Source organism: Rhineura floridana, chromosome 3 (genome assembly GCF_030035675.1).
Source record: "Rhineura floridana isolate rRhiFlo1 chromosome 3, rRhiFlo1.hap2, whole genome shotgun sequence".
Lineage (NCBI taxonomy): Eukaryota > Metazoa > Chordata > Lepidosauria > Squamata > Rhineuridae > Rhineura > Rhineura floridana.
The window spans coordinates 201,757,897-201,784,811 of record NC_084482.1 but is presented as its reverse complement, the minus strand read 5'-3'; the positions used below and the strand labels follow the sequence as shown (position 1 = coordinate 201,784,811).

The following is a 26,915-nucleotide window of genomic DNA, read 5'->3' as shown; positions in this document are numbered from 1 at the left end:
AAAATTTGTCAAAATTTGGACAGATTCAGTCTCAGTAGCTTGTAGCAACTCTCTTCTAAAGATACAGTCTCAGGCCATGAACCTGGCTACCCTAATGTGATTGTATGCCCCCTCTTCAAGGGAATAGTACGGTATCTCTGCTGGTTTTGCTTTGCATGATGTTTGTGCAATATGTGAAATTTGTGCAATTTGGTCTTTGCAGGAAGTCCAAAATATTGATTGCAAGAATGTTAACAGTTGAGTTTTTGTGTTACGGGTTGCTAAATGGACTTTTTAAAAAATTGAAGCTGCACCTGTTTAACTCCTTTCTGCAGCCTTTCATGAGCGATGTGGTGCAGAATGAGGTGTCACTGCAGGGAAAGGTCTTTTGTTTTTTTTGTTATTTTTGCATTGGAGATCTGAAGCACTTTGTCCCTGGCATAACCTCCTGCTTTGAGAAAGATATCCCAAGGGTTAAATCAACAGAGCTGTGTTTTTCACAGAGAGGTCCCGACATTTGAGAAGGAAGCTGCGAATTGCCAAGGCCCCTTTCCTGTACCTGAGAGGAAACTGGCTGATTTGTGGAGCTTCCTTTCCCCTCCCCCTCCCCGCTTTTTTTAATCGTACAAATATTCCTAGCCTTTGGGCAATTTGGGTTGCAGAGATTCGTTGCAAGGGACGTTGCATCGCAAAAGGCTGCTGCTAGGACTGAAAGAGGTGAGTTTATGGAGGATGAGGGTTGGAAAGAGGCGGTTTGGCTGAAGTAAAAGCCTTCCTTGCAGGGAAGGGATTGAAATGGTACCAGCAAGGGAGACGCAGGAATGCAAAGAGGAAACGGCCAACCGCATCCTGGCCCGGGCAAGCCAGATGGCGAAGGTGAGTGAGTGATCGATCTGCCAGGTGATCTCTTTCTTCCTGCCCGGATGCAAAATAAGTTGTTGAGGGAGGGGGATCCCCCACTCTGAAACAAAATAAAGCCCAAACTCAGGGTGTTATAGGATGGAAAAAACAAAGAAATCGTTCAGGGATTTCTACATCCTTTTCAAGTGGAAATGCTGGGTGGTATTCAGTTAAGTTTTACTCAGAGTAGACCTATTGGAATTGAAGGGCCTAACTTAGCCACGTTCATTAATTTCTGTGGGTTTAGTCTGAGTAGAACTTAGTTGAATACAACCCAAAGGCTTAGCCAAAGGCTAAGGTCTTCTCTGAGGAGATCCTCTCAAATTAAATGGGCCTAAGCTAGCCTTGCCCATTAATTTCAATAGGGACATAGGAAGCTGCCTTATAGTGAGTCAGATCCATAGGTCCATGTAGCTCAGTATTGTCTGCACTGACCAGCAGCAGCTCTCCATGGTTCCAGATTGGGTTCTGTCACAGATACTCTACCACTAAGGTACGGCCCTTCCCCAATAGAGACTCCAATGGGTCTACTGGCGGTAGAGCTGACATTGGAAACAATCCTTAGTTTTTGTTCAGCTTTGTAAGAAAACAACAGTGAATCCTATCTCACCTTTGTGTAAAAAAAAAAAAGTGTGTTCTTTATTGATGTAACATATTTACATGTAGGATTGCCAACTTATTTTTCATGGCCTTGCTCCTATGCTTCTACAAGCAGCTTGCTCTGGAGACTGTAGTGAGGGGGTGTGGGGAGCCTGGGGTCCTCCTGCATATGTTGCTGGACTCCCAATTCCCATCAGCCCCAGCTAGCAAAGTCAGCGGTCAGGGATTATGGGAGTTGTAGCTCAACAGCACCTGGAGGGCCACGGATTCCCCATCCTGATCTATACGTATGTATTTGTTTTTGAGTAAATATTTATAAATCGCCCACTCATATAAAATACCAAGACAGTGTGCAACAATATATGCAGGTACAAAAAAATAGAAAAGAGGTCATAAAAACACTACAGAGTCATCCTAAAAACACCTTTATATCATATTCATATGCTGCATGAATTTTATTTGTGCTTTTGTACAGCGATACCTCTGACAAAGGGCAGCTGAGAAATATTTGAAATAAATAAACGTTTGCTCGTTTCAGAACCTTTTCTAAGTAAGACCACAGCGATTTCTCTCACCTGGGAAATGGAGAACTGGGTTCAGGATCATGGCCCAGAGATCTGCGCTCAGGTCGTAGCTTTGGCGGAAGATTTCTTGCTGAGACAGAGGGAGAACGAGAGATGGGGGCCGCAGGTGAGATGGGCATATTCTGGTAATCAGGACGGTTCCTGGGTGTGCGCTGTAAGAGGGGTGACATCCCCACTGTGGGATTCACTCACTAGGAAGCATGCTGTACATCTGCGCTGTTGCTTCTTAGCTGCCAGGTTAAAATGATTTATTTCTCAGGCTTCTCTGAGAGCCAGTATTGTATAGTGGTTAGAGTGTCAGACTAGGACCTGGAAGACCAGGGTTGAATCCCATGTAACCATGAAGCTCACTGGGTGACCTTGGGCCAGTCACTACCACTCACCCAGTCACTTGGGCCAGCCACTACCACTCAGCCTACCTCACAGGGTTGTTGTGGGGATTAAATGAGGAGGGGGAGAACCATGTTTGTATGGCACCTTGACCTCCTTGGAGAGAAGGTGGGATATAAATGCAATAAATAATAATAATAATCTCCCTGCAACCAAAAAAAAATCCAAAAAAATCTGTTTTTAAAAAGTAACATTTAAAAATGGGCAGGGACAAGAGGGTCTTAGCTGGTGCCGGGGGGTGTTGAAGGATTCTGTAGTGCCCGTGGACTCATTGGGGATCTCAGTGCTAAAGAATTGGAAATAGCTGGAATGGATTAATGAATATCTGAAGTGTGACAGAAGAACTCTGTCTCTGTTTCCACATGAAAAGAGCCTTGTTGGATCAGAGCAAAGTTCTGTGCAGCCCAGCATCCAGTTCTCTGCAGTAGCCAACCAGATGCCTCTGAGAAGCCCCCAAGCAGGGTTTCAGAGCAGCAGCCTGCTTTTGTGGTTGCCATTCTGCCTCTGAAGCTGGAGGTTCCTTTTACCCATGAGTAGTAGCTGCTTGAGTTTCCACTGAAAAACAGGGACCAATTTTTCAGTTTTGTATTTGAGTACATACTGCGATAGCATTAGATTCGAGAAGTATTACCTTTGGGGTCACCATTACCCATGTTTTATAAAAAAAGTTAGCTTAAAAAAAAAAAAGCATTCCTATTCCTATCCCCCAGCCATGTTGCTGCTTTCTGACTTTGTGTCTCTTAACTTTTAACCGCAGGCAGTAGTAACAAACTTTTCGGATACTGAGCTGCTTCCATCAGACACTGAACAGGAACAGAGTTTTAAGCAGGAGGAAGACGAGGATGTGGTCTCCCTCGGTAAGGATTTGTCTGCCCTGGGCACTTAATTTTTAAAAAGAGAGATGATAACCTATTTCTGGGGGAGGGCCGTAGCTCACCGGTAACACATCTGCCTTGCATGCAGGCGGTCCCTGCTTCAATCCCTGGCACCTCCAGCTATTGCTCGGAGAGACCTCTGCCTGAAACCCTGGAGAGCTGCTGCCAACCAGTGTAGAAAATACTGAGCTAGATGGAGCACTGGTCTCACTCAGTATAAGGCCACTTCCCATGTTCCTAGAAGTTCCACAGTGTGCCTTAGGACAGGAGTAGGGAGCCTTTTCCAGCCCAGCCTTGTTCAGTTCCTCCTGAGGAACTTTCCGGGGGACACGTACCAGTGGTGGGCAGGGCTTGAGGCAAAAGTGGGTGGACCAATGAATGTGACTCTTACCTTTTGTATAGCCGGCTACATCCCAGCTACTTCTGTGCTCCACCCTGCTACACACACTTCTCTATCCAGGCAACCAGACGTGTTGCCATAGTTGAAGGGCACATTCCATCTAGGCCAAACCACTTGAGGTGGACACAGACCAGCGACGGTGAGGGAAGTAGCCTGGGGAGAGGAAGCGTGGCCTAGTGAGAGTTCTAAGGGTCAGAAAGAGTCCGGAGGGCTGCTTTTGGCTCCCGAGTCTGAGGGTCCCCATTCCTGCCTTCTAGATATAGAGGTAGAGGAGAGCGCTCTGCACGTGTTTAGAGATGCTCCTGCTAGAGTTCTGTATACTACACTCCGAACTCTGCTAACGAGACCTTGTATTATTTCTTTTGATCTTCATATTCCTGCAGCGTTTTACTGTTTTGCATAACTTTTATGCTGGTTTTGTTTGTTATTAGAAGAGGCAAAGAGGTATTCAGGACACGAAATCGCAGTCCACAACCTGCGAAATCTACCTATTGCCCACGTATTCTCAAGTATGTCCTTGCAGACATAAGGGGTAGAAACTTTTTTTTTTAAGTGAAAGCTGAAGCCCACGTGGTCGGTACATAAGAAGACCAGCTTCTAAAAGAAGAGAGAGAGAAAAACTTTTCTCCATTTACTTTCTTCACACCATGCAAAGTTTTGTACAGCTCTTCCAAGTGTTGCTGGACTGTGGCTCCCATCATCCCTGGCCATTGGCCATGCTGGCTAGGGCTGATGGGAGTTTGAGTCCAACAACATCTGGAGGGCACCATGTTGGCCTGTGGTATCCAGCAACTGGGGAGAGTGCTCTTTCCCTGGGGTCTTGCTTGCGGGCTTCCCATGGGCACCTGGTTGGCCACTGTGAGAACAGGATGCTGGACCAGATGGGCCACTGGCCTGATCCAGCAGGCTGTTCTGATGTTCTTGTGCTAGCTATCCTCTGTTTTATGCCATAATACATTGCTACATCGTTACGGTGCCACAAAGCTCTGTTCTTCTTGGAGGGGTTCTTTTGTCATTTAATTCTCTTAAGTGTTGGGTTCATCACGTCAAGGTATTCCGTTTTTCTCAGCAGGTGATGGGCAGGCAACTGAGAATGAGGAAGAGGACAACCTTCAGCTGGAAGATTCTGAGCCAGACGGGGTGTCCCTGGGTGGAGACACTTGGGACATCCGTGAGATGGGGGAGGCGTCTGGAAGTCGCCAGGGTGCCAACAGGCATGAAAAACGAAAGGACGTCCCTATCCCTCCTTATGACCAAGGCCGCTGGGATCTGAAAGAGCCTAGGATCCGGGCGAGGATTTACAACTACGGAGGACTGAAGATGTGCATGGACTGTGGGAAAACCTTCAAGCAGAGCTCAAGCTTATACAGGCACCGGAGGCTGCACACTGGAGAGAAACCATACGGCTGCCCAGAGTGTGGCAAGAGCTTCAGCCGGAAGTCGCACCTCATTGCGCACGAGAGGACTCACACAGGGGAGAAGCCCTATGACTGCCTGGAGTGCGGCAAGAGCTTCAGTCGGAAGTCACACCTCACCACGCACGAGAGGATTCACACAGGGGAGAAGCCGTACAAATGTGGGGAGTGCGGGAAATGTTTCAGCCAGAGTTCGGCCCTCGTGGCCCATGAGAGGTCCCACACTGGGGAGAAACCATTCACTTGCCCAGACTGCGGGAAGAACTTCCATCGGAGGTCGGGCCTTTCAGCACATGAAAGGACCCACACAGGAGAGAAGCCATATAAATGCACAGAGTGTGGGAAGAGTTTCAGCCAGAGTTCAGGCCTTTTGGCCCATGAGAGGACCCATACAGGAGAGAAGCCGTACCGATGCACCGAGTGTGGGAAAAGCTTCTGTGAGCGCACGGCTCTTGTTAGACATTTGAGAACCCACACAGGGGAAAAACCATACACGTGTGCAGAGTGCGGGAAGAGTTTTAGCCAGAGCTCAGGACTTCTTGCGCATGAGCGCACCCACACAGGAGAGAAACCGTACAAATGCTCAGACTGTGGGAAGAGCTTTGGGCACCGCTCTGACCTTCTCCGACATCAAAGAATCCTTAAAAGAGGGAAGCCATATAAATGCTCCGAGTGTGGGAAATGTTTTGGCCGGGGCTCCGATCTCCTCCAGCACCAGCAAATCCACACAGGAGAGAAGCCATATAAATGCTCCTACTGTGGGAAATGTTTCAGCTGGCGGTCAAACCTTATTAAGCATGAGAGAATCCACACGAGGGTGAAAACTTACAAATGTGCAGCCTGAGTACGAAAACTCCCATCTTTGGGCATCAGAGAATCCATGCAGGAGGGCCATTGTGGCAAATGCTCAGACACTGGAAATCACATTCCTTGCTTCGTGTCCATAAATGTGACATGTTTGGGGGAGAGCTAAAGGAGAGAAAGAGAGAAAAGAAACCCTAATTGCAGGAGCAGCTTCAGCATCTGGTCACGCATTATTAGTACTCAGAGAATCTGTGCTGGAGAAAGCAACATATCCCCTGCCCAGTTTAACCTGGAATTTTCCATCCATAACTTTCCATGGTGTAATTTCCAGAGAATCTGGTATAGTTGCTAGAAACAGTGGTAGAATTGTAGAACAGGTAGGAATCGCTGTCAGGACACGTAGCCCTTTGCCCCCAGCTCTTAACATTATGTTTAAACCCTAGCCTAGTGATGATCTTGATCCAACATGTTTGAATAACGAGTGTGGAGAAATTCAACTACACCTATATGAATATATATACCTCCTTTTCTCACTGGCCACAATCCTTATCAGTCCCAAATTTCTTAAGATACTGTTTTCTGAGGCAGCATACGGAGTGTGGAAAACATCCAAACCATAGTTCTGCTTGAAGAAGTGGATGGGAGGGGTAGGGAGAGAGAGATTTGAGCATCAGGACCAATGTAGACATGAGGGTAGATGGAGAGTTTTAAGCTCACTTGTAAAGGTCTCCCCTGTGATAACACAACAGCGATCTCATCTACTAAAGCCCTCCTCTGTTGAAGGGGAAACAAAACCTCACAATGCTAACTCTTCTTGTTGCCAATATAGCGGGGGGGGGGGACCCTATGCCCAGCAGTCCTCCAAACCTTTCTGTCTGGACCTCACAGTTCTCCCCACGCCACACTCCCTCTCCCCAGGCTGCACCCCTCGCTGGCCTACTTCATCCTCTCGAGTCTTTTTCTCTGGCTGGCAGAGTGTCCTTGAACTCTGGCCACGACGCTTGCTTGCCTGGAGGAAGGATCGAGAGGGGGGTGTGAGTGTGTGTAGAAACTAGCCTACTGCACAAAGGTAAAAATTACGTTCATTGCTCAGCTTCCTTTTGGCTCTGACTCTGCCCAGTGCTGCCATGTGGCCTCCAGAAGATTGCCTCAAAGGCAGTGTAGCCCCTCAAGGTGAAAGAGGTTCCCTGCCCCTGCAATGAATAAACACACCCCCTCGATAGGCCTCAAACCCAAGGCTTTTGGCCTAGAGCCTTTGTACGCCGCAGCCTTTCCCGGCAGTGCTGGCTGACGGAAGTTGCAGTCCGAAACATCTGGCGGGCCCCAGGTTGGGAAAGGCTGCAGGGTATTCTCTTGCAGCTCTTTGCCCAATACCTTTTTAACTTGTGAGCCAGTTTACACAGCCCTAGCTCGGAGTTTGCTGGGCTCACAGAAAGCGGGGATTTCCTCTGGAAAGCAGGCCGGGGGAACCTGCGGCCCTGCAGATGTTGCAGAACTCCCAACTCCCATGAGCCCTAGCCAGTAAGGCCAATAGTTAGGGGTGATGTGAGTTGTAATCTAGCAACAGCAGGTGGGCCACAGGTCCTCCAGTCCTGGGGTAAAGTGACCTTTACTGGTTAGCGATGTCGGCGTCCCAAGGGACAAGAAGTCGCGAAACGTCTGAAAAGAAAGTGACCCATCTCTGTATTATTTTATTTTTCCATGGCCTGGTGAGAAGAAATGGTGAAACTGAGCCACGGAACGCATTCTCTTTTTCCAAATGGGCAGTGTTCTCTTTAGAACTGTGTATTTCTCCATTAAGGGGAGGGGCCATAACTCGGTGGGTAGAGCATCTGTTTTGTATGCTGAAGGTCCCAGATCCAGTCCCTGGCAGCATCTCTGGGTAGGGCTGGGAATGTCCTCTCCCTGAAACCCTGGAGAGCCCCATTCTAGGCAGTGTAGAAGACAACACTGAGCCAGATGGGCCAATGGTCTTCCAGCATTCCTATGAACTGTGTTATCCCCCTGCCCTGCTGCATGTCAGGCAGGTTATTAAGCAGGGGTGGTGTTGAGGGTTGGCTTGGCTGGGCACCTGCCAGTGTTCCACACCCAGAAAGGGGACCCACTGATTAGAGCCCCTAGACCTCCTTTTCACCACTGAAGGCTGTTTGCTTGTTCACCTCTAACTTTGGCCCAGCCAACAGTAGTGGTGAGATGGAGGAACAGGAGATGCCACTGTCTGCTTGCTCATTGGCTCTCTGCCTGCCAGGTGAGCAAGTGGAAGCCATGATGAGGAAGAGGAGTAGCTACAGCTGGTGATAACATAGGAAGGTGCTTTGTACTGAGTCAGACCATTGGCCCACCTAGCACAGTATTGCCCACACTGACTGGCAGCAGCCGTCCAGGATTTGAGGCAGGGGACATTCTCAGCCCGAATGGAGATGCTGAGAATTGAAATCTGCATGCAAAGCAGATGCTCTGCTACTGGAGGTGGGGGCACAGAGGGTGTCTTGCCCAAGGACCCTTCAAAATCTGGAAGCCAGATTTAAGCAGCAATGTGGGGTGGGACATTTTCCGGTATATTATTTCCCATTTCATAAGTTTATTAGTAACAATGAAGGGGTGCCAACTTCAGAGGCAATTTATTAGGCAAGCTTGGCAGCTTTCAGAGTTTTTAGCTTTTGTTTACTAAATCCTAGTGCAAAAGGAATTAGATCACTCAGGCAGGGGAACCTGGTGCCCTCCAGATGTTGGACTTCAGCTCCCATCAGCTCTATCCAGCATGCCCCATGATCGGGGATGATGGGTGTTTGGAGTCCAGCAAAATAAAATCTGGAGGGCCACAGGTTCCCCTTCCGTGCTGTAGGGCGTTAGAAATTTTTTCCCAGTGGGGAATCCCTGAAGGAGGAAAACAGGCCTGCTCTCCCAACCTAGATCCTTGGGTTCACGGGCTGAGAATTAAGGTTATGCATGTGTGCATTTGTGTTTCTCCAGGGCTTTCCCAGTTACAGTCCCTTTGCCCACACTCCATATCAATCTTATAAAGCACTATTGGGACTGTGGGGCGGAAGACAGGAGAGCCAACAGTAGATGGAACCGGAGCCTGGGACAGGCAGGCCAACTAATTCTAGCGTTGGCCCCATCCTCCTCTCCGCTGAGCTGGTTGTAAGTAAGAAGGCAGGTGGGTGGAGGGTGGCTGAGGGCAGACTGAGGTTGGTGGGGCAGTGCCCTATTTGCCCTCATGGCTCAGCCTCCACTGGGTGTATTCACTTTGCCCTCCTTTCCATTCTGTCCAAGTGAATGTACGAAGGTCCATTGCACCCCCTTTTCCCACTTGGCCTAATCCCCATTTTTTAAAAAAAACCTTAAGCTAGTCATTGCATCACGCGGCCGTGAGTTCCATAGATTGAATTTTGCATTGCGTATGTGAAGAAGACCTTTCGTCTGTCCAGAATCTCCTGCCAATCAGTTTCATTGGGCAATCCAGAATTCTAGTGCTGTGAAAGAGGGAGGTGGGGGAAATGATCCACTTTTCCCACAGTGCAATGCTAAACCATGGTTTGGTCTCAGTCTCACACATTCCCTTATCGCTCAGGGTAACTCCCTTCTTGGTTTGTGGCACACAGTGGTTTGCTGCAAAGATGGGGAACCTGTGGCCCTCCAAATGTTGTACTACAGCTCCCATCATCCCTTGCCATTGGCCGCACTGGCTGAGGCAGATGGGAGCTGGAGTCCAGCAACTTCAGGCTGGCAACAGGTTCCCTCCCCTGGGTTAGAAAATCCACACGGGATGGCCAGCCTGCAGATAAACAGACGTTTTGAGTTCCTTCTTGCATTTCATAACCTACAGCGCATCTCTATACAGTGCATCTGTACAAAGCATAAAGGAAGGGCCATAGCTCAGTGGCAGAGCATCTGCCTTGCATGCAGAAGGTCCAAGGTTCAATCCCCTGCATCTCCAGGTAGGACTTCCTGTCTGAACCCCTAGGGAGCTGCTGCCGTCAGTGTAGACAATGCTGAGCTAGATGGACCACTGAGTCTGACTCAGTTCAAGGCTGCTTCCTATTTTCCTATCTTCCCACATTCATGGGATTAACAGTTCTCATTCCAAAAGCTGGGAATTTGAGTGAAATGCAATTCCCTGAACATACTTCTCCTTAAAAAAAGATATGTAACGTTTTATGTTCATATTGGCTAGGACAGCCTTTGCCAACCTGGGGTCCTTTGGACCATAACTCCCATTGGGGCTTATGGGAGTTGTGATCTAAAACGCCTGGAGGGCACCAAGTATATTTAATGTGTGTCTTTAACCTGGATTTTCTTTCTGCGCCATTTGTAAAACATGCTACCTCTTGTTCCATCTCCTCAAGGGAAAAGTGTGTGTGTTGCATATTTTAAAAATGTATTTGTCATGCCTCTTTCCATATATCACTTCAACTTTTATTCTCCCTTTTCATAGGAAGCTGTTTCACAACCGCTTAGATAATCGATCCCTTGAGCCCTGTAGAGGTGCAGGTTTGGGGGGAATCCGCAGATCTCCTGTCCCTTCTGTCCTTTTTTAAGAAGTTGTGGGCTTTTTTGGTCATGAGCCTGTACTCGTGTTTTAATTCCCTAGCAATGCCCCTGGAGCCCAGTCTTGTCTAGTGTGGCTGAGAGCAGCTCTCTGTAGGCTCAGGCAGAGAGAGGGGTCTTTCCTGCCTTGAAAGCTGAGATTCTTTGAACTGGGGATTGTTTTGCATTGCAAAACGTATAAAGCTGCTTTGTACAGAGTCAGACCACTGGGCCATCGAGGCCAGAATTGCCAACTCTGATTGGCTGCAGTCCCGCAAGGGTCAAATGGCACAGGGGGGCTTTGCTAGCCTTGAAAACCGGGAGGCCCTTTTCAACCGTGGGTGGGGAGCCTCAGGCCTGGGGTGCGAATGCGGCCATCAAGCCTCTCTAGTTGACCCATGGAGCTCTCCCCAGGCCTCACCCCTTATTGGCCATGCTTTGCACCCCAACTATTTGGAACAGTTGAACTGTGATCATGCCTCATCTGCCTGGATGGAGGGGACAGATGAGCTGTGTGTGTGTCTGTAGAAACTAGTCTACTGTACAAAGGCAAAATTTGCATTCATTGATCCACCTACTTTTGCATCTGGCCCTGCCCACTACTGGCACATGGCCCTCAGAAGGTTGCCCAGGAGGGAATATGGAAATAAGTTCCCCACCCATTTCAAGCAGAGATGCCAAGAATTATGTCTGAACATGTTGCATGCAAGAATGTGCTCTACCACGGAGGTGCAGCCCCTCCCCCCCAGTGCAGCTATCTTATATCAAATCAGATGATTGGTCCATTGAGTCCAGTGCTATGGGAAGCCGCCATATACCAAGTCGGTACAATATGCAGCAGGATTCCCTGCATATCAGATGCAATCAACAGTAAGACTAGTAATGTATTGCAGCAGAAAAACATCTGGAAAAGGTCAGTGCACAGGACAATAGACCATAATGCTGTCAGACAACTGTTTATAGATCCTTTTTGACCATTAAGACTTTTTCAAATATGTCCCAATTAATCTTCAGTCCTTGGGGAAGGTATTCCAAACACTCTTCTTCTGGGAATGTGTCCAAATAATTCCTCTTGTGCATCTGCGGCCAGCAAGAAGTCTTTCAGCTAAGTGGTTTTCTTTTTGTAGAGAGGCTGTCTTCCGAGATGCAGATTGGGTTTTCTTGTTGTTGTTACAAAAATTGGTCATTCACCCTTCCCAGGAAAACAAGATTCTTCTGCCTCTGTTTGCAGAAGAGGGCAAACCTCCATAGCGAGGGAGGGAGCACCAAAACGATGTCGGCAGCAGTGTTTTGTAAGGATGCAGGGAGTTGTCTTGTACTGAGTTTGGTCCAGTTTAGCATTATTGTCAATACCAGGGAATGGGGGAACCTTTGGTCTTCCAGATCTTGCTGGACAGCATCTCCCATCAGCCCCAGCCGGTGTGACCAATGGTCAGAGCTGGCGGGAGTTGGAGTCCAACTACACATGGAGGCCACCAGGTTCTCCTACCCATAGCATAGATCAGGTGTGGGAAACTTTGGGCTCTCCAAATGTTGCTGAACTACAGCTCCCAGCAGCCATAGCAAGTATGGCCAATGGCTGGGGATGATGGGAGTTGCAGTTCAGCAACATCTGGAGAGCCAAAGGTTCCTCACACCTAGTATAGACAGTGGCCCTCCAGAGTCTGAGACAAGGATCTTTCTCAACCCTACCAGGAGATCTTGAGGATTGAACTCTGGATCTTTTGCATGCAAAGCAGATGTTCTACCCCAGTTTCAGTAAGTGTAGCAATTGTCATGCAAGTGACACCTGCTGAAATTCCTTCTTGTGCATATCTCTTGGAGGTAAAAGAGTCCTTTCCTCTTTCATCTGAGCACCAAAACGTGGATGTTGTACCAGGGCACCATTTTAGGAAAAGTCATTCCCTACTGCAAGAGGGTGCTTGTGGGCACCTTTTTAGTTGCTGAAAATATTTTCTTAGGGCCAGGCTGGGTTATTTTGCTGCCTGAGGCCAGAGCAGCACTAGTTGTGCATACCAGGCAACCACACCATACAATTGCAGATTGTTGGTATGAAGGGGGGGTTGAATTCAGCATCCTGAGAATTTCCAGCTTCCTTCTATTTTTAAAATGTTACTAGCCCTTAAGGTTTCAAAGGTAGACATGAAGCAATTTGGCAATGCCTGATGAGACAACAGAAGTGGGGAGCATTGAGCAGGGTTTCTGGGGCTTTGTTCACCTGTGCAGCCCCTTCCCATAATTACCAGAATGAATGATGCAATAGTATGCAAACATGTGCTCTATTTGCGTAAATTATACTGGTCCAGCTTTTCTTAGCATAGGATTTGCAAGACTTCAGTTGCTGCAGATTTTTATAAAATAATATTTAGCATGAAGTTTATGCAGGCCTGGTTTGGTGGTCCTCCAAAGTCTGAACTTAACAAAGGACAATCTTTGACAATCTGGTACAAGCTGAAGCTCCAGATGGGGCAGACTAACAGGGCCAGATGGACTTTAAGAATAATCATAAGTTGAGCAAGGAGGGTGATCAAAACAATCTCGACACAATGGAAGGAAAATGGAGAGTGCCTGTTTGCTGTGTTTTGGGAACCACAAGTGGGGACAATAGTGCTGTTGCACTTAGATCCTGCTTGTGGGCTTCCCATCATCCAGTTGGCCACTGTGGGAACAGGATACTGGACTAGATGGGCCATTGGCCTGATCCTGCAGAGCTCTTATGTTCTTATTCCCACTTAACTGCAGGCACTTCAGTCAAGCTTTTTAATGAGAATTCATCCTAACTTGTTTGCATTGAGATTAGATTGCCTTGCGTCAAAGCAAGTGTTATTTTACATTTTCCAGTGCACTTCCCTCTCATGTTCCTTATCGCAAAAGGGCTGACCTTTTTGGGAAGCGGCTTTGTTGAGCAAGAGCTCCCAAGCAACTTTCATTGCAGAGCCTGAATTTGCCAGTATGTGATTGAACCCCACCTGCAAAAGGGCGACAGTCTGGAAGTACCCTGTGAGAATTGGTCTCTTCAGTGTTCTGTCGCCATGCGAGATCCTCTTGTTTCAGCTGAGTTTTGATGGACTGGGGGGGGGGGAATAAGGATTACTTATGACTTAAGTATTATATACTTTTTATATAATGGGGGGACATTTGTATATTTTATTTGTAATTTTTAAAGCATGTTCTTTCCTGCTCTCAGCTTTCGAGAGAGGGTGGGACCCAAACTGAAATAAAAGTGTCATAAGAATGCTGATTTCCTCTAACTCACTTGTGTAGGAATCTAGATATCTTTTACTACAGGGATGGGCAACCAACCTCTGGCCAGACTCCAATGCCTATCAGCTCTGGCCAGCATGGCCAGTGGTTCAGGATAATCAGAGTTGTAGTTCAGCAACATATGGAAGGGCCACATATGGAAGCCCCATTCCTTCTTTACTACAAAGTGTGTGCGTGCGTGCAGGAGTAGGACCCTCTTGGCTCCATATGAGAAAGCTTGAGGCAGTGCCATGCAGTGGTCAGCCTGTTGGACTTGAGTTGGGGGGGGAGAAACCTGGGTTTTATATTTATTTTATTATTACATTTATATCACACCTCTCCTCCAAGGAGCTCAACTTGGCATACAAACATGGTTCTTCCCCTCCCCATTTTATCCTAACAACCACCCTGTGAGGTAGCTTAGGCTGAGAGACAGTGACTGGCCTGAGGTTAGCCAGTAGGGTTGCCAGGTTCATGGCCTGAGACTGATTCTGTATCTTTAGGAGAAGAGAAAGTCAGCCAAGAAGTCTTCTGTATCTTTAAAAGTTGTGCAGAGGGAAGGGAGAATTCCACCTTGTGGTTTTTCCCATTACAATGTTGCAAGAACACCTGCACTTGGCTGACTTTCTCTTCTCCTAAAGATACAGGATCAGTCTCAGGGATTGAACCTGGCAACCCTATTACCCAGTGAGCTTCACAGCTGAGTGGGGATTTGAATCCTGGTCTCCCAGATCCCAGTCTGACACTCTAACTACTATACCACACTACTTATTACACATACTACTAGTTATTACATTTGTTACTTATTATTGTATTATTATTATTACACATTACATTTTTATCCCACCTTTCCTCCAAAGAGCTTGGGGCATTGCAAATGGTTATGTCAACATATTGTTGTCCTCGCAACAACTCTGTAAAGATAGGCTGGACTGAAAGAAAGTGACTGGCCCAAGATCACATGGCTGAATGGGGATTTGAACCTGGGTCTCACCAGGCCTAGTCTTACTACTACACCACACCATCCAAATCTTTGCTAAACCATAAAGCGGACCTTGCATCAGTCACTCTCAGCCTAACTTAACCTACTTCACAGGGTGGTTGTGACGATAAAAACATGGCAAGCTCCATATATGCCCCCCCCGAGCTTTCCTGTAGGTGAAGGTGGAATATGAGCACAAGTGAGTACTATAATGTTCATCCTGTGCACACTTACCTGAGAGTAAAGTATGACACCTCTATCTGAGCAGGCAGGCATGCAATTACACGCTTAGGCTGCAATCCAATACACACTTACCTGGGAGTAAGTCCCATTGAACCCAGTGGAGCTTTTAAGTAGACATGTATTGGATTGCAGTCTTAATGCAGCAGCAATCCTCCCAGCCCCCCACTTACCTGGGAATAAGCACCATTGAATTCAATAGGACTGACTTCTGGGTAGAAATGGTTAGGATTGCACTGTTAAGTTGATTAATTAGATAAGCAATTAGAAACCTTTGGATCTGCTGACAAAGGTGCTCCCCGGTTAATTGGTTAGCAGATTTAATTTCCTATTGCCCTCCCAGGTGAGAAGAATACAGTGGTGCTTCTAAATGGGCCCATATGTGGCCCTCAAGGCTACTCTACCCGGCCCTTAGTCCATTCCTTTCTTCTTAGGTCACATCCTTCACCAGCCCTGCTCCACACCCTTTTCAAATGCCTTTTGCTCCTAGCTGCAGTGTGGAACACAATAGTGCCTACCTCAAGGACTGCCTCTCCCGACATGAACCAACCCAGGCCACGTTTTCTTCATTTGAGGCCCTTCTCTGTGAGCTCCCTCCGAGGGACGTGCAAAGGGTGGTGACGCAAGAGCAGGCCTTCTCAGTGGAGACTCCCCACTTGTGGAGTGCTCTCCCCAGAGAAATACACCTGGTGCCATCATTATGCATTTATAGACACCAGGCAAAAGTCTTCCTTTTTACCTGGGGTTTTGGCCCTTAATTTAAAGGGTTTTATTTGTATGGATCTATTTTTAGGTTAAGTTGTGGTTGTGATTTTAATGGATTTGTTATAATTGGTTTTAATCTTATTGTTGTGAGTTACTTTGGGTTGCTTTGCAAGGAAAGTGACTAAATAAGAATATTGCTTGGATGGAGAGGTGTGTGTGTATGCATGTGTAGAAACCTTTTAACTTTTGCATGTCTGGGATGTACCCTACTAAGAGTTGAACCCATTACTCCGCCCACTTTTGTGTTTGGCCCATTTAAGGATCCGGTATTTACATTTGTTGCCCCACCCACTTTTGCCTTTGGCACCACCCACCACTGGCATGAGGGCCCCAGAAGGCTGTGTGCAAAGGAAAGCAGCACTTGGGCTGACAAAGGTTTCCTCACCCCTGATCTAAAACTAAATAAATGATTTTTTACCCCTTTAGATTAGGTCAGTCGCTTTCCACTAAAAAAAAGCTCCGAAGTGATTTACAACCGTCGTAGTCGAAGTGGTGGTAGTAGTTGTAGTAATAACACAGGAACAGTATTAAAAACAGATTAAACAGTGCCATTATTATTTAGGACCATTATTTATGTATTCAGTTTATATCCCACCTTGACATTTTTTTTAACAAACTGGAGAGAAGATAATTGAGTCAGGCTAGCACCCAGCTAATGAACACCACCATGCCTGCAAGGCCAGATGGGGAAAAATAGGTCTGGAGGGCCTTCCAACAAGCTTGCAGTGGGGAGATTTGGCACAAATCTAGCGGGAGGGAGTCCCACATCCGTGGGGCCACCATAGAGAAGGACCTTGTGGCCATCCACCTTATAGGGGGTGAGGGACACCAGGAAATAGCTTCCGAAGCAGAGATCTTAAGGCGCGGGCAGAACTGTATTCGTTTAGGCACTGCCATAAACACCCGCCACAAAGCCGCCTGCAGTCTTTGTAAATGCTGAAAGGGTTAAGCAACAGAGAGTTCTTCGTGCCTAGAAAGGCCGAAGGGGGAGTGGGGAGGGGAACCAATTGAGAAGGTGGGACTTGTGACAAGTGGAGCCCCTTCCTGTCTCATTGGATTAGCAAATTAGTGTTGGCTTTCTCCTTCCACAGAGCAAAAGGGGGGAGGGAGGAATGGAGTTTTAATTCTTAGAAGGGCTCACAATGCAAGGGCTGCAAGAAGCAGGTGAGTTAAAGCACGCAGGTAAAAGTGCATGCTTTCGGGGGAAGGAGAAAAAGACTGAAAAAATCCCGCTCCAGATCAAGGATTGTGTCCCGCACTGCAATCGTTTCCCGGAGGAAAGCCTCCCTTTCTGCCCCATCCCATCTAGGGCAGGGGCAGTGTAAAGCAAAAGGAGGAGGGACGAGGACACGGTTCAGAAATGGGGAAAAAGGGAGGTCAGGATGGATGCAGCGTTATTCAGGACGGACGTAGGAACATAGGAAACTGCCATTGTTTGTTTATTACGTTTATATTCCACCTTCCTCCAAGGAGCTCAAGGCAGTATACTCGCCCTGCTTTATCCTCACAACAACCCTGTGAGGTAGGTTAGGCTGAGTCACCCAGAGAGTTTCATGGCAGAGTGGGGATTTGAACTCTGGTCTCCCAGATCCTAGTCCACCACTCTTAACTGCTACAGCACACTGGCTCTCGAGTTGGCCTTATACTGAGTCAATCCACTGGTCCATATAGCCCAGTATTGTCTACACTGTCTGGCAGCAGCTAGCCATGGTTTCAGGCAGAGAATCTTTCGCAGCCCTTCCGGAAATGCCAGGGATTGAACCTGGGACCTTTTGCACCCAAGGCAGATGCTCTACTGCTGAGCTACAGCCCGTCTTCACACTGTGCATAGTTAAACTGTGCCATTCACTACCCGGTGATGGGTCACAAACTTAAGATGGGTTTAAAAAGGGGATTAGACAGATTCTTGGAGGGTAAGGCTGCTAGCCACAGCTACTAGCCACACTGGCTATGTTTTTCTCCTGCTGTCAGAGGGAGTGTGCCTCTGGATGCCAGCTGCTGGGAATCACAAGTGGGGAGAGTGCTGTTGTGCTCAGGTCCTGCTTGGGGGCTTTCTGCCGAGGCCCTTGGGAGGAGCAGTTTACCATTTTAAAATACCAGCTCACATAAATAAGTGATATAAAATGTAAAGTTGGCCTGGAGTAGCAGTGACAGTCCAGCTGGAGCAGATCCTGATGGCTTTCCCTCCCTCCCTCTTTTCTTATTCACACTGGAGATAGTGACCTTTTTGGGAGGAGAGAAATCCAGAATCACATCACAGTATAAGTGGGATTTGTTCAGAGTGCCAGCCAGCCATGCCCTTTTCTGGGATACACCATTGCATTTCCTCTCCTGCCTCCTGGTTTTCCTTTCTCCCCACACACATATACCAGACATTTAGTGTTCTGTGGCCACACAATATGCTTAGGCCTCACTGGGAAGTTTTGGGGTCCCTCCCCTGCTTTTAGGTTTTTCCCACTAAAGATCGTTCTGAGAATGAATTTGTAGTTGAATCATCAGGTTATTTGGGAGCTGTTTTTGTCTGGTTTGCATTCCGTTGCATTGATTAATACACAGGTTGTTTGGGTTGGGTTTTGTTCTTGTCCTTTCCAGAGCTAGAGCGAGAAATAAAAATGGAAGAAGAGGACCCCGCAGAGCTGGTATCTGGAAAGTGTTTGGAGTCAGGAGGCGGAGAGTCTCATTTCCTCACAGCTGGGACCATTGGGGAGTTTGTGACTCAGCCGCCTCTGCAGCATATTAAGCAAGAACTGGGAAGGGAGCCTCTACAGAGCTGGGATGCTCAGTGGAAAGAGTATTTGAGGGCAATGGGGGCTCCGCTGATGCCCCAGTTGGGGGAGGACAGGAGGGAGTTCCAGACCCCTCTTGCTCCAGTAGCTGACGACACCCACAGGTCTGGAGGAGAGGAAGTGACCCAAACCTTGCTATGCCTCAGTCAAGCCCAAGAAGCCTCAGGAAGCCTCTATTCTCCTGTGAAAGTGAAGGAAGAGATTGTGGACAAGGGTGGTGTCGTTCAGTTCTGCTACCAGGACGCTCAGGAACATCACAAGGTATTCAGGACTGGCTCCAGGTTTGAGGGGGCTCTTGGCCAAGTGTCCTCTAGTGGACCCACTCATAAGAGCCCTGCTGGATCATGCCAAAGGCATATCAACCAATCCAGCATCCTGTTCTCCCATGGCTGGATCAGGCCAAAGGCCTATAATCTAATCCAGCATCCTGTTCTCACAGTGGCCAACCAGATTACTCCGGGAAGCCCACAAGCAAGACATGAGCGCAAGGGTCCTCTCCACACTTGTGATTCCCAATAACTGGTGGGCCTCCTCTTTTTGTGGACCCAGGCAGTAGCAGGCAAATAGCCACTGTGCTCTAACTCACCACTAGGCAACTGGGAGCTACCATTTCCCCCACAATGCCCTGGGGCCTATGTTTGCTGTTGGGCCCATTGTGGAAAATTTAAATAGTGGTGTCCAGCTGGTTGTTCAAAGGGAGGGCCATTGGCAGGCGTCAGTGGTGAGTCCCACTAGGGTCGTGGCTGCTGCCTGAGGATGCCATGTATGGAAACTGGGCCTGAGTGGTTTATTTGGGAACTCCAAGAGTTCAGCGCCTCTGCATCTGCAGCAGTTCATGGGCAGAGGACACCGTACACTCTGTGTTGAAAATAATATGAAACATCCAGGCATGAATATTTCGTGAAACGTTTAGTGGTGGCTCATATCCTCAGTGATATGGATAAGACCAACCATTTGCTGTCCGGTTTGGACAGGTCTGCAATGTTTAATATGGCTAAATTTGCAGTGAAGGATGCTCAGCTTAGACAAGTATATGTGGCCAGTCTTGGGATTTAAGATTTTGTTTCTTGTGTATGTTTTATTGCTGCATGTTGTTGTATTAGATAGGTTTTTATGCTTATGTGTAATTAATGTTGATTTGTGTTCTTATCTGGCTGCAACCTGTATTTGGTTGCCTTATTAATAAATTTGTGAAATTATTAGGTTTATTTGGGCCACCAGAAAACTTCCCACTTTCTAGGTTCAAACATTTCCCAAACACATTTTATCAATCAAAACTCAGACTGCTCTGATTTATTTAATTTGTTTAAATTTATTATTATTATAATAATTATTATATAAGATAAATTGCCGGGGATCACAAATGGGAAAACACTGTTGCCCTCAGGTCTTGTTTGGGGGCTTCCCATTGGGGTTCTGGTTGGCCACCGTGAGAACAGGATACTGGATTAGATGGGCCATTGGCCTGATCCAGCAGGGCTCTTCTTATGCACTTAGGCTGCGTACACATTAGTAGCTCTTTTTCTAAATTCAGGTTGAAGCTGGTTTGGGGGGAAATGCATCAAAAAGCAGTATTTCCTACGAAATAGCGGGACAGAGCAAGGATTCTTAACCCTGTGAACCAGTTACAAAAAACCAAACCAATTTCCAATGCAATAAAATAAATTCTATTTATTTATGGGGGTCCATAACTTTCATCAGGTTCTCAAAGGGGCCTGTGACCCTAAAAAGGTTAAGAATCACTGGGATAGATACATCATAGATATGGATTGTGGCTAACGTCATCTTTATGCCATTTCTCAAACCAGCGGTGGGAGCGCATGGGAGTATGTACAGAGGCTTAGACTGGCTTTGCTTGGCTGTTTAAACCCTAGAAGAGATCTCCTGGGGGGCAGCGGGATTCCCCAGTTTTGGTGCCTCCACAGAAAAATACCTGTCTCTTGTGTTTGCCTGCTGTATCTCTGACGGTATGCATAGCAGGAGTTGTGATACCCTTTACTTTCCCCGTGTGCTTCTAAAATCTCTGCTGGAGAGTTGGCATGCCCCTTGGAACAGCATGAGAGATGGCATCGGGGGGGGGCTTCTAGAGGAGGAGAGAGAATCAGCAAAAATTGCCTCCCTCCCTGTTCTATTGCCAGAAGCCTCTGCTGGATCAGAGAGTCTGCTTCCGTCAGCATGAGGGACACCACTGGATCCATTTCATTGGGAGTTCTGCCATTCACAGCCTTTGAATAATGCATCATCTGCACTCTTCATGCTCTGATGGTGATGCCATCCTCCTTTATCATTTTCAGATACCAGGGCCTTTGAATGATGTCGCTGTTATTCCCTCCAAGTCAAAGCAGGTCCCACCGGACGTAGTGAAGATGGAACCCCCCGTGGAGGTCAAGCAGGAAGGTGACGAGGAGGCCAGCTTGCTCGGTAAGAGTTACAGCCTGAGACTTTTTAGACTAGAGAAGGGGAACCTGCAACCCTGCAGGTGTTGTTGGACTCTAATGTGGAGTGTTGGACTAGGACCTGGGAGACGAGGGTTTGAATCCCCACTCAACCATGAAGCTTGTGCCAGTCACTGTCTCCCAGCTTAACCTACCTCATAGGGTTGTTGTGAGGATAAAATGGGAGCGGGAAGAACCATGTACACCACCTTGAGCTGCTTGGAGGAAAGGTGTGATATAAATGTAAGAAATAACAGTCAGTGATAAGGATGATGGGAATTAGAGTCCAGCCAACAGGTTCCCCATCCCTCTTTTAGATATAGCAAAGTTCCAGGACTGGTTCTGTCGTAGGCTCTTTGGGCCAAAGTGGACATGACGATAGCAGCTCTTGAAATACGAGTCTTTGCTGCTCACTCAGGGTACATAGGGAGCTGCCTTATCCTGAGGCCACATTCACACCATACATTTATTCCACTTCAAACAGTCATGGCTTCCCCCAAAGAATTCTGGGAAGTTTAGTTTGTGGAGGGTGCTGAGAGTTGTTAGGAGACCCTCTATTCCCCTGGCAGAGCTCCAGTAGCCAGAGTGGTTTAACAGTCAGCCTCTCTTCCTAGAGAACTCTGGGAACTGTAAATCTATGAGGGAAACAGGGGGTCTCCTGACAACTCTCAGCACCCTCCACAAACTACATGTCCCAGGATTCTTTGGGGGAAGCCATGACTGTTTGAAGTGGAATGGTAGTGGAATACATGTATGGTGTGAATGCAGTCTGAGTCAGACTAGTCCATCTAGCAGAGTACTGGACACACAGATTGAGAGGTGTGTGCATATAGAAACCAGCCTGCTGTACAAAGATAAAATTTACATGTGTTGCTCTGCCCACTTTCGCCTCTAGTCCTGCCCGCCACTGGCATGTGGCCCCTGGAAGGTGGCCCAGAAGGGTGTGTGGCCCTCAGGCCGAAAAAGTTTCCCCACCCCTCCTGTAGACAATACTGAGCTTGATGGCGTGTTGGGTCTGACTCATCATGAGGCACCTTCCTACTGCCTGGTCATAGGAACATGGGAAGCTGCCTTTCACTGGGTCGCCACTGTTCCATCCAGCTCAGTATTACCTACACTGACTGGCAGTGTCATTCCAGAGTGTCAGGCAGGAGTCTCTCCCAACCCTACCTGGGGAGATCGGGGTTGAACTGGGACTTTCCACGTGCAAAGCAGATGCTCTACCACTGAGCTATGGCCCTTCCCCAAGTGTGTAATACTTATATAGCAGGGTCAGAGTGTGGGTATGGGTACTGTTCCAGTTTTAAGAGGAAATGGGCCACAAGAGTGAACAGGGCTGACCAAAACCAGTAATGGCAGAAAATGTCCACAGCATTCTGCAGCAGCTGCAGTGTCTGGATCTGTTGCAAGGGAAGCCCCACGTAGAGTGCATTTCAGCAGTCTAATTGTCAGGTTCAACCAAATAAGTAAAATGCACAGATAAATGTTCTTTTCATTTGCAGTGGGGAAGAACAAGGAGATGGAAGAACCCGACGAATTAGACATCAGAAGAAGATGGTTGGGTGCAGCAACAGAGAGAGGTTTCCAGATTGTTGATGTGGAAGAGACCCCTGGAAGTCAGCAGGGGCCAGAAGGAAAGCTTACAGGGAAGACAGCCAAAGAAGCCTCTCTTTGTGAACAGGGTGACAAAGGGCTATCTCAAAGTATCTTCCAACCTGGAAGTCACAGCAGGCGTAAGAGAAAGATGACAGCAGCTGAGGGCAGCAGAAGTTTCTGTCACAACCTTGACTCCCCTAAAAGTACAGAAATAGAAATGGAGGACAAGGCCTACAAATGTACTTACTGCAGGAAAAGTTTCCCCGAGAATTCACTGTTAATCATACACCACAGAGCCCACGCTGGAGAGAAGCCCTTTGAATGCCCCAATTGTGTGGAAAGCTTTGTGGAGAGAGGAGACCTTACGAGGCAAGCCCACACGGATGACAAGCCATACAAATGCTCACACTGTGGGAAAAGCTTCAACAGCAACTCTCACCTCCGAGCACATACGAGAATCCACACAGGGGAGAAACCCTTTGAATGTGGGCACTGTGGGAAGAATTTCAGTACTAGCTCTCATCTTAAGAGACACAACCAGGTGCACACAGGGGAGAGCCCATTCACATGCTCAGAGTGTGGGAAAAGCTTCACTCAGAAGCCGTCCCTTATTAAACACAAGAGAACCCACACTGGAGAGAAACCTTATGAATGCCCTGAGTGTGGCAAAAGCTACCGGGATAGCTCTTGCCTTTTGAGACATGTAAGGGCCCACACGGGTGAGAAACCATACAAATGTCCACAGTGTGAGAACAGGTTCATTCAGAGGTCAGATCTCATCAGGCACAAGGGGACGCACACTGGGGAGAAACCATACGAATGCTCGGCGTGTGGGAAAGCCTTCAGTCAGAAAGGGTCCCTCATGAAACATGAGGGCATGCATACAGGGAGGAATCTGTACGAATGCTTAGACTGTGGGAAGAACTTCAGCCGGAAGCAATCCCTTATTAGACACAAGAGCACCCACATGGGTGACAGACCATATGAATGCACCGTTTGTGGCAAAGGCTTCAGCACTGGTGCTTACTTGGCAATACATGAAAGAGTGCATACTGGGGAGAAACCATATAAGTGCTCGGAGTGTGGGAAAAGCTTCTGTCGAAAGCCGTCCCTTGTTACGCACAAGAGAAGCCATATGAATGCTCAGTGTGAGGCTCTGGCCACACCATATTTTTAAAGCAATGTTGTACCACTAAAACTATTTCCCCCAAAGAATCCTGGGAATTGTAGTTTAAGGGTGTTGAGAGTTGCTAGGAGACCCCTGTTCCCCTCACAGAGCCACAGTTCCCAGAGTGAGTCAACAATCAGTCCCTCTTCCCAGGGAAATGTAGCTCTGTGAGGGGAGTATGGGTCTTTCTCTCAGCACCCTTAACAGACTGCAGTTCCCAGGATCCCTTAGGAGAACACATGGCTGTTTAAAGTGGTGTGATGCTGCTTTAAATGTATGATGCAGATGTGGCCTAAGGTAGATATGGGGAATCTGTAGGCCTCCATGACTTCAGCGTCCATCATCCCTTGCCATTGACCATGCTGGCTGGGGCCTATGGGAGTCACAGACAGTATGCCTCTGAATACCAGTTGCTGGGAATCCCAGGTGGGAAGGGTACTGTTGCACTCAAGTCTTGCTTGCAGGGCCTTCCTATGGGCATCTGGGTGGCTGCTGTGAGAGCTGGATGATGGACTATAAAATGGGGGATAGTTGGCTCAGCAATACTACATGAGAGAAGGAGCATGAGATTGTTATTGATAAGTTGAATATGAGCCAACAGTGTGATGTGGCTGCAAAAAAAGCAAATGCTATTTTGGGGTGTATTAACAGAAATATAGTTTCCAAATCACATGAAGTATTGGTTCCCCTCTATTCAGCACTGGTTAGGCCTCATCTTGAGTACTGAGTCCAGTTCTGGACACTGCACTTTAAGATGGATGCAGACAAACTGAAACAAGTTCAGAGGAGGGCAACAAGGATGATTAAGGGACTGGAAACAAAGCCCTATGAGGAGAGACTGAAAGAACTAGGCATGTTTAGCCTTGAGAAGACTGATGTATGATAGCATTGTTCAAGTACTTGAAAGGTGGTCACACAGAGGAGGGCCAGGATCTCTTCTTGATTATCCCAGAGTGCAGTACACAGAATAATGGGCTCAAGCCAGATTTCAGCTGAACATCAGGAAAAACTTCTTAACTGTTAGAGCGGTATGACAATGGAACCAATTACCTAGGGAGATGATGGGCTCTCCAACACTGGAGGCCTTCAAGAGGCAGCTGGACAGCCACCTCTTGGATTTCTGCATTGAGCAGGCGGTTGGACTTGATGGCCTTATGGGCCCCTTCTAATTCCATGATTCTATGACTAGATGGGCCATTGGCCAGATCCAGCAGGGCTCATCTTCTGAGCTGGGAGTCCAACAGCAGGGCTAATGGTTTCCCATTTCTGCTCTAAGCTGTGGGGGAAGTTTCAGTTGAATTCCAGAGCTTATGGAACACTCAGAAGAAGGGCCTTATAAATACTGATGTGTCATGAGAGAGAAAAATCTGTTGTCCGAGAAGTCTCTGTACCATCAGAAAACCGACATTCATTTTGTCATGTGGGCTATTCCTGAACAGGGCTCCTATTGGCTCCCAAAACTTGAAGGGTGTTGGGGGGAAATTGCTGGATGTGAGATTGACAAATCTCCCCATCAGGACAAGCCACCTTGGAAATAAGTTTCCTTGCCTATGGCAAAAATTAGGGAGTGGGCTCAGCAGAAAATAAAAATAAGTTTCTTTATTCTCTGTATATGTACATCTGGCATTGGGGGATGGGATCTTTTCCAGACAAAGGGTGTGTCCAAAGCAGGGCGTCTGAGAGTGGCATTGGGCCCAGGACAAGATGCATGACGGGCCCCTTCCCTAAATCTTCGTACAAACCAAATGTTACTACTTTCTTTAAACAAGTTTTTAGGTTTAACTTAAGGTGAGAAAGATTGAAAATAAAGGAAAAACATTTATCAGAACAGGATAGTTATGTTTCTTAGTAATAACACTTCACAAATTACATTATTAAACTACATAGTTAGTAGTTGTTGATACTGTTCTGTGAAGTGGGGCCTGGTAGTTCTGCTCTCAAGGTGTACGTTATCCTTCCCATGCTTGAATCATGCTGGTGCTTATAGAAGACGGGTGCAATCCTACTTGATTTTGCGCCAGGCTGGGGAGAGTTGGACGAGGTGGACCCCCTGTCCCGGCTGAGCTGCATTGCCGCCAGGACTCTGCCAGGAACAGCCAGCCGGATGGACAGAGAGCTGGCAGAAGCCACTAGTAGCTCTGAAAATGGGGCGTTCTGAGGGTGTGGCGGGGGGGCCTTACGTGAGATCCAAGTCCCCCTTGGAGCACTCCCTCTGGCCCCTATGCACACGAGAATTCCGCCGGCAAACAGGCTGGTGGAGTAAAATAATTACAATGGTGGTCTATGGGGAGAGCTTAATTCCCCGATAGACTTATTTATGGAAGCAGGCTCTTCCTGTCCAGCTCTCCCACACAGCTCCTGACAGAGCCTGCGTTCAGCTGGGGTGGCTCCTTCTCTGCCGGCCCCCCCTCCTGCCGGCTATCCGTAAGTTGGAGATGCTGAAATTTAGACACAGACACTATAACCGCTGTCTGGTCTGTTGAGATGCTAAACTTTATTTTGTAATGTATTCTTTGTTTTTCAAATTTGGTTGCATGGAAGGAATGGGGACAAAGTGATGCTGTGTGTCTTTGTATTGAGACATACACTTGCAGGGCACACCTACAGCACTGTATATTGTTGTTGTTATTGCATTTATTAATTGGTTCCTGGTTCAGGTGATTTCACAGCACAATAAAATATATGCAAAACTGTTGCATATATATTAAAAATTAAAACAATTACATAGATAACAACAATTTCAAATCCAATACAGATACTGATGGGGACAAAAATCTCCACTTAGTAGGCTTGTTGATAGAGGAAAATTTTTATTTTATTTACAATTCTTAAAAACTGTGTTAATATTTAAAAATCCCAAGGCAGTGTACAAAAGAATAAACACATAGAATACACAATAAAATTGTGTGATGTAATTGAGTGTTGGACTAGGGCCTGGGAGACAAGGGTTCAAATGCTCACTCACCCATGAAGCTCACTGGGTGACCTGGGGCCAGTCACTGCCTCTCAACCTAACCTACCTGGCAGGGTTGTTGTGGGGATTAAATGGGTAGGAGAACCATGGATTCCACCTTGAGTTCGTTGGACTTGAAGGAAAGGCGGCATATAAACTTAATAAATAATAATATAACAATATAAAATAGCACAAAATACAATTCCACAGCTTCACAGTGACCTATACTATATGTTGCTGATGTTATCAATTTGAAAAAGCTTGGGTGAA

The 26,915-nt window shown here is 47.4% G+C and overlaps 2 protein-coding genes across 5 annotated transcripts; both read left to right on the top strand.

Moving 5' to 3' along the window:
• The first annotated feature begins 526 nt into the window (after nucleotides 1-526).
• On the top strand, nucleotides 527-13,560 carry LOC133381118 (zinc finger protein OZF-like). 2 transcript variants are annotated; one of them, XM_061619704.1, is made up of 4 exons: nucleotides 527-696; nucleotides 2,018-2,169; nucleotides 3,211-3,310; nucleotides 4,801-13,560. In XM_061619704.1, the coding sequence occupies exons 2-4, from the start codon at nucleotides 2,062-2,064 to the stop codon at nucleotides 5,985-5,987; spliced, it is 1,395 nt and encodes a 464-aa protein (XP_061475688.1). In that variant the 5' UTR covers nucleotides 527-696; nucleotides 2,018-2,061; the 3' UTR covers nucleotides 5,988-13,560. The 2 variants fall into 2 exon arrangements, with proteins under 2 accessions (XP_061475688.1, XP_061475687.1); XM_061619703.1 differs by having other exon boundaries at nucleotides 4,798-13,560.
• Nucleotides 13,561-15,051: 1,491 nt separating this feature from the next.
• LOC133381103 (zinc finger protein 436-like) lies at nucleotides 15,052-23,722 on the top strand. Of its 3 annotated transcripts, none has more exons than XM_061619669.1 (4): nucleotides 15,052-15,527; nucleotides 18,300-18,754; nucleotides 20,788-20,914; nucleotides 22,431-23,722. In XM_061619669.1, the coding sequence occupies exons 2-4, from the start codon at nucleotides 18,320-18,322 to the stop codon at nucleotides 23,699-23,701; spliced, it is 1,833 nt and encodes a 610-aa protein (XP_061475653.1). In that variant the 5' UTR covers nucleotides 15,052-15,527; nucleotides 18,300-18,319; the 3' UTR covers nucleotides 23,702-23,722. The 3 variants fall into 3 exon arrangements, with proteins under 3 accessions (XP_061475653.1, XP_061475654.1, XP_061475652.1); XM_061619670.1 differs by lacking the exon at nucleotides 15,052-15,527 and adding an exon at nucleotides 15,962-16,871 and having other exon boundaries at nucleotides 20,830-20,914; XM_061619668.1 differs by lacking the exon at nucleotides 15,052-15,527 and adding an exon at nucleotides 15,967-16,871.
• The last annotated feature ends 3,193 nt before the right edge of the window (nucleotides 23,723-26,915 follow it).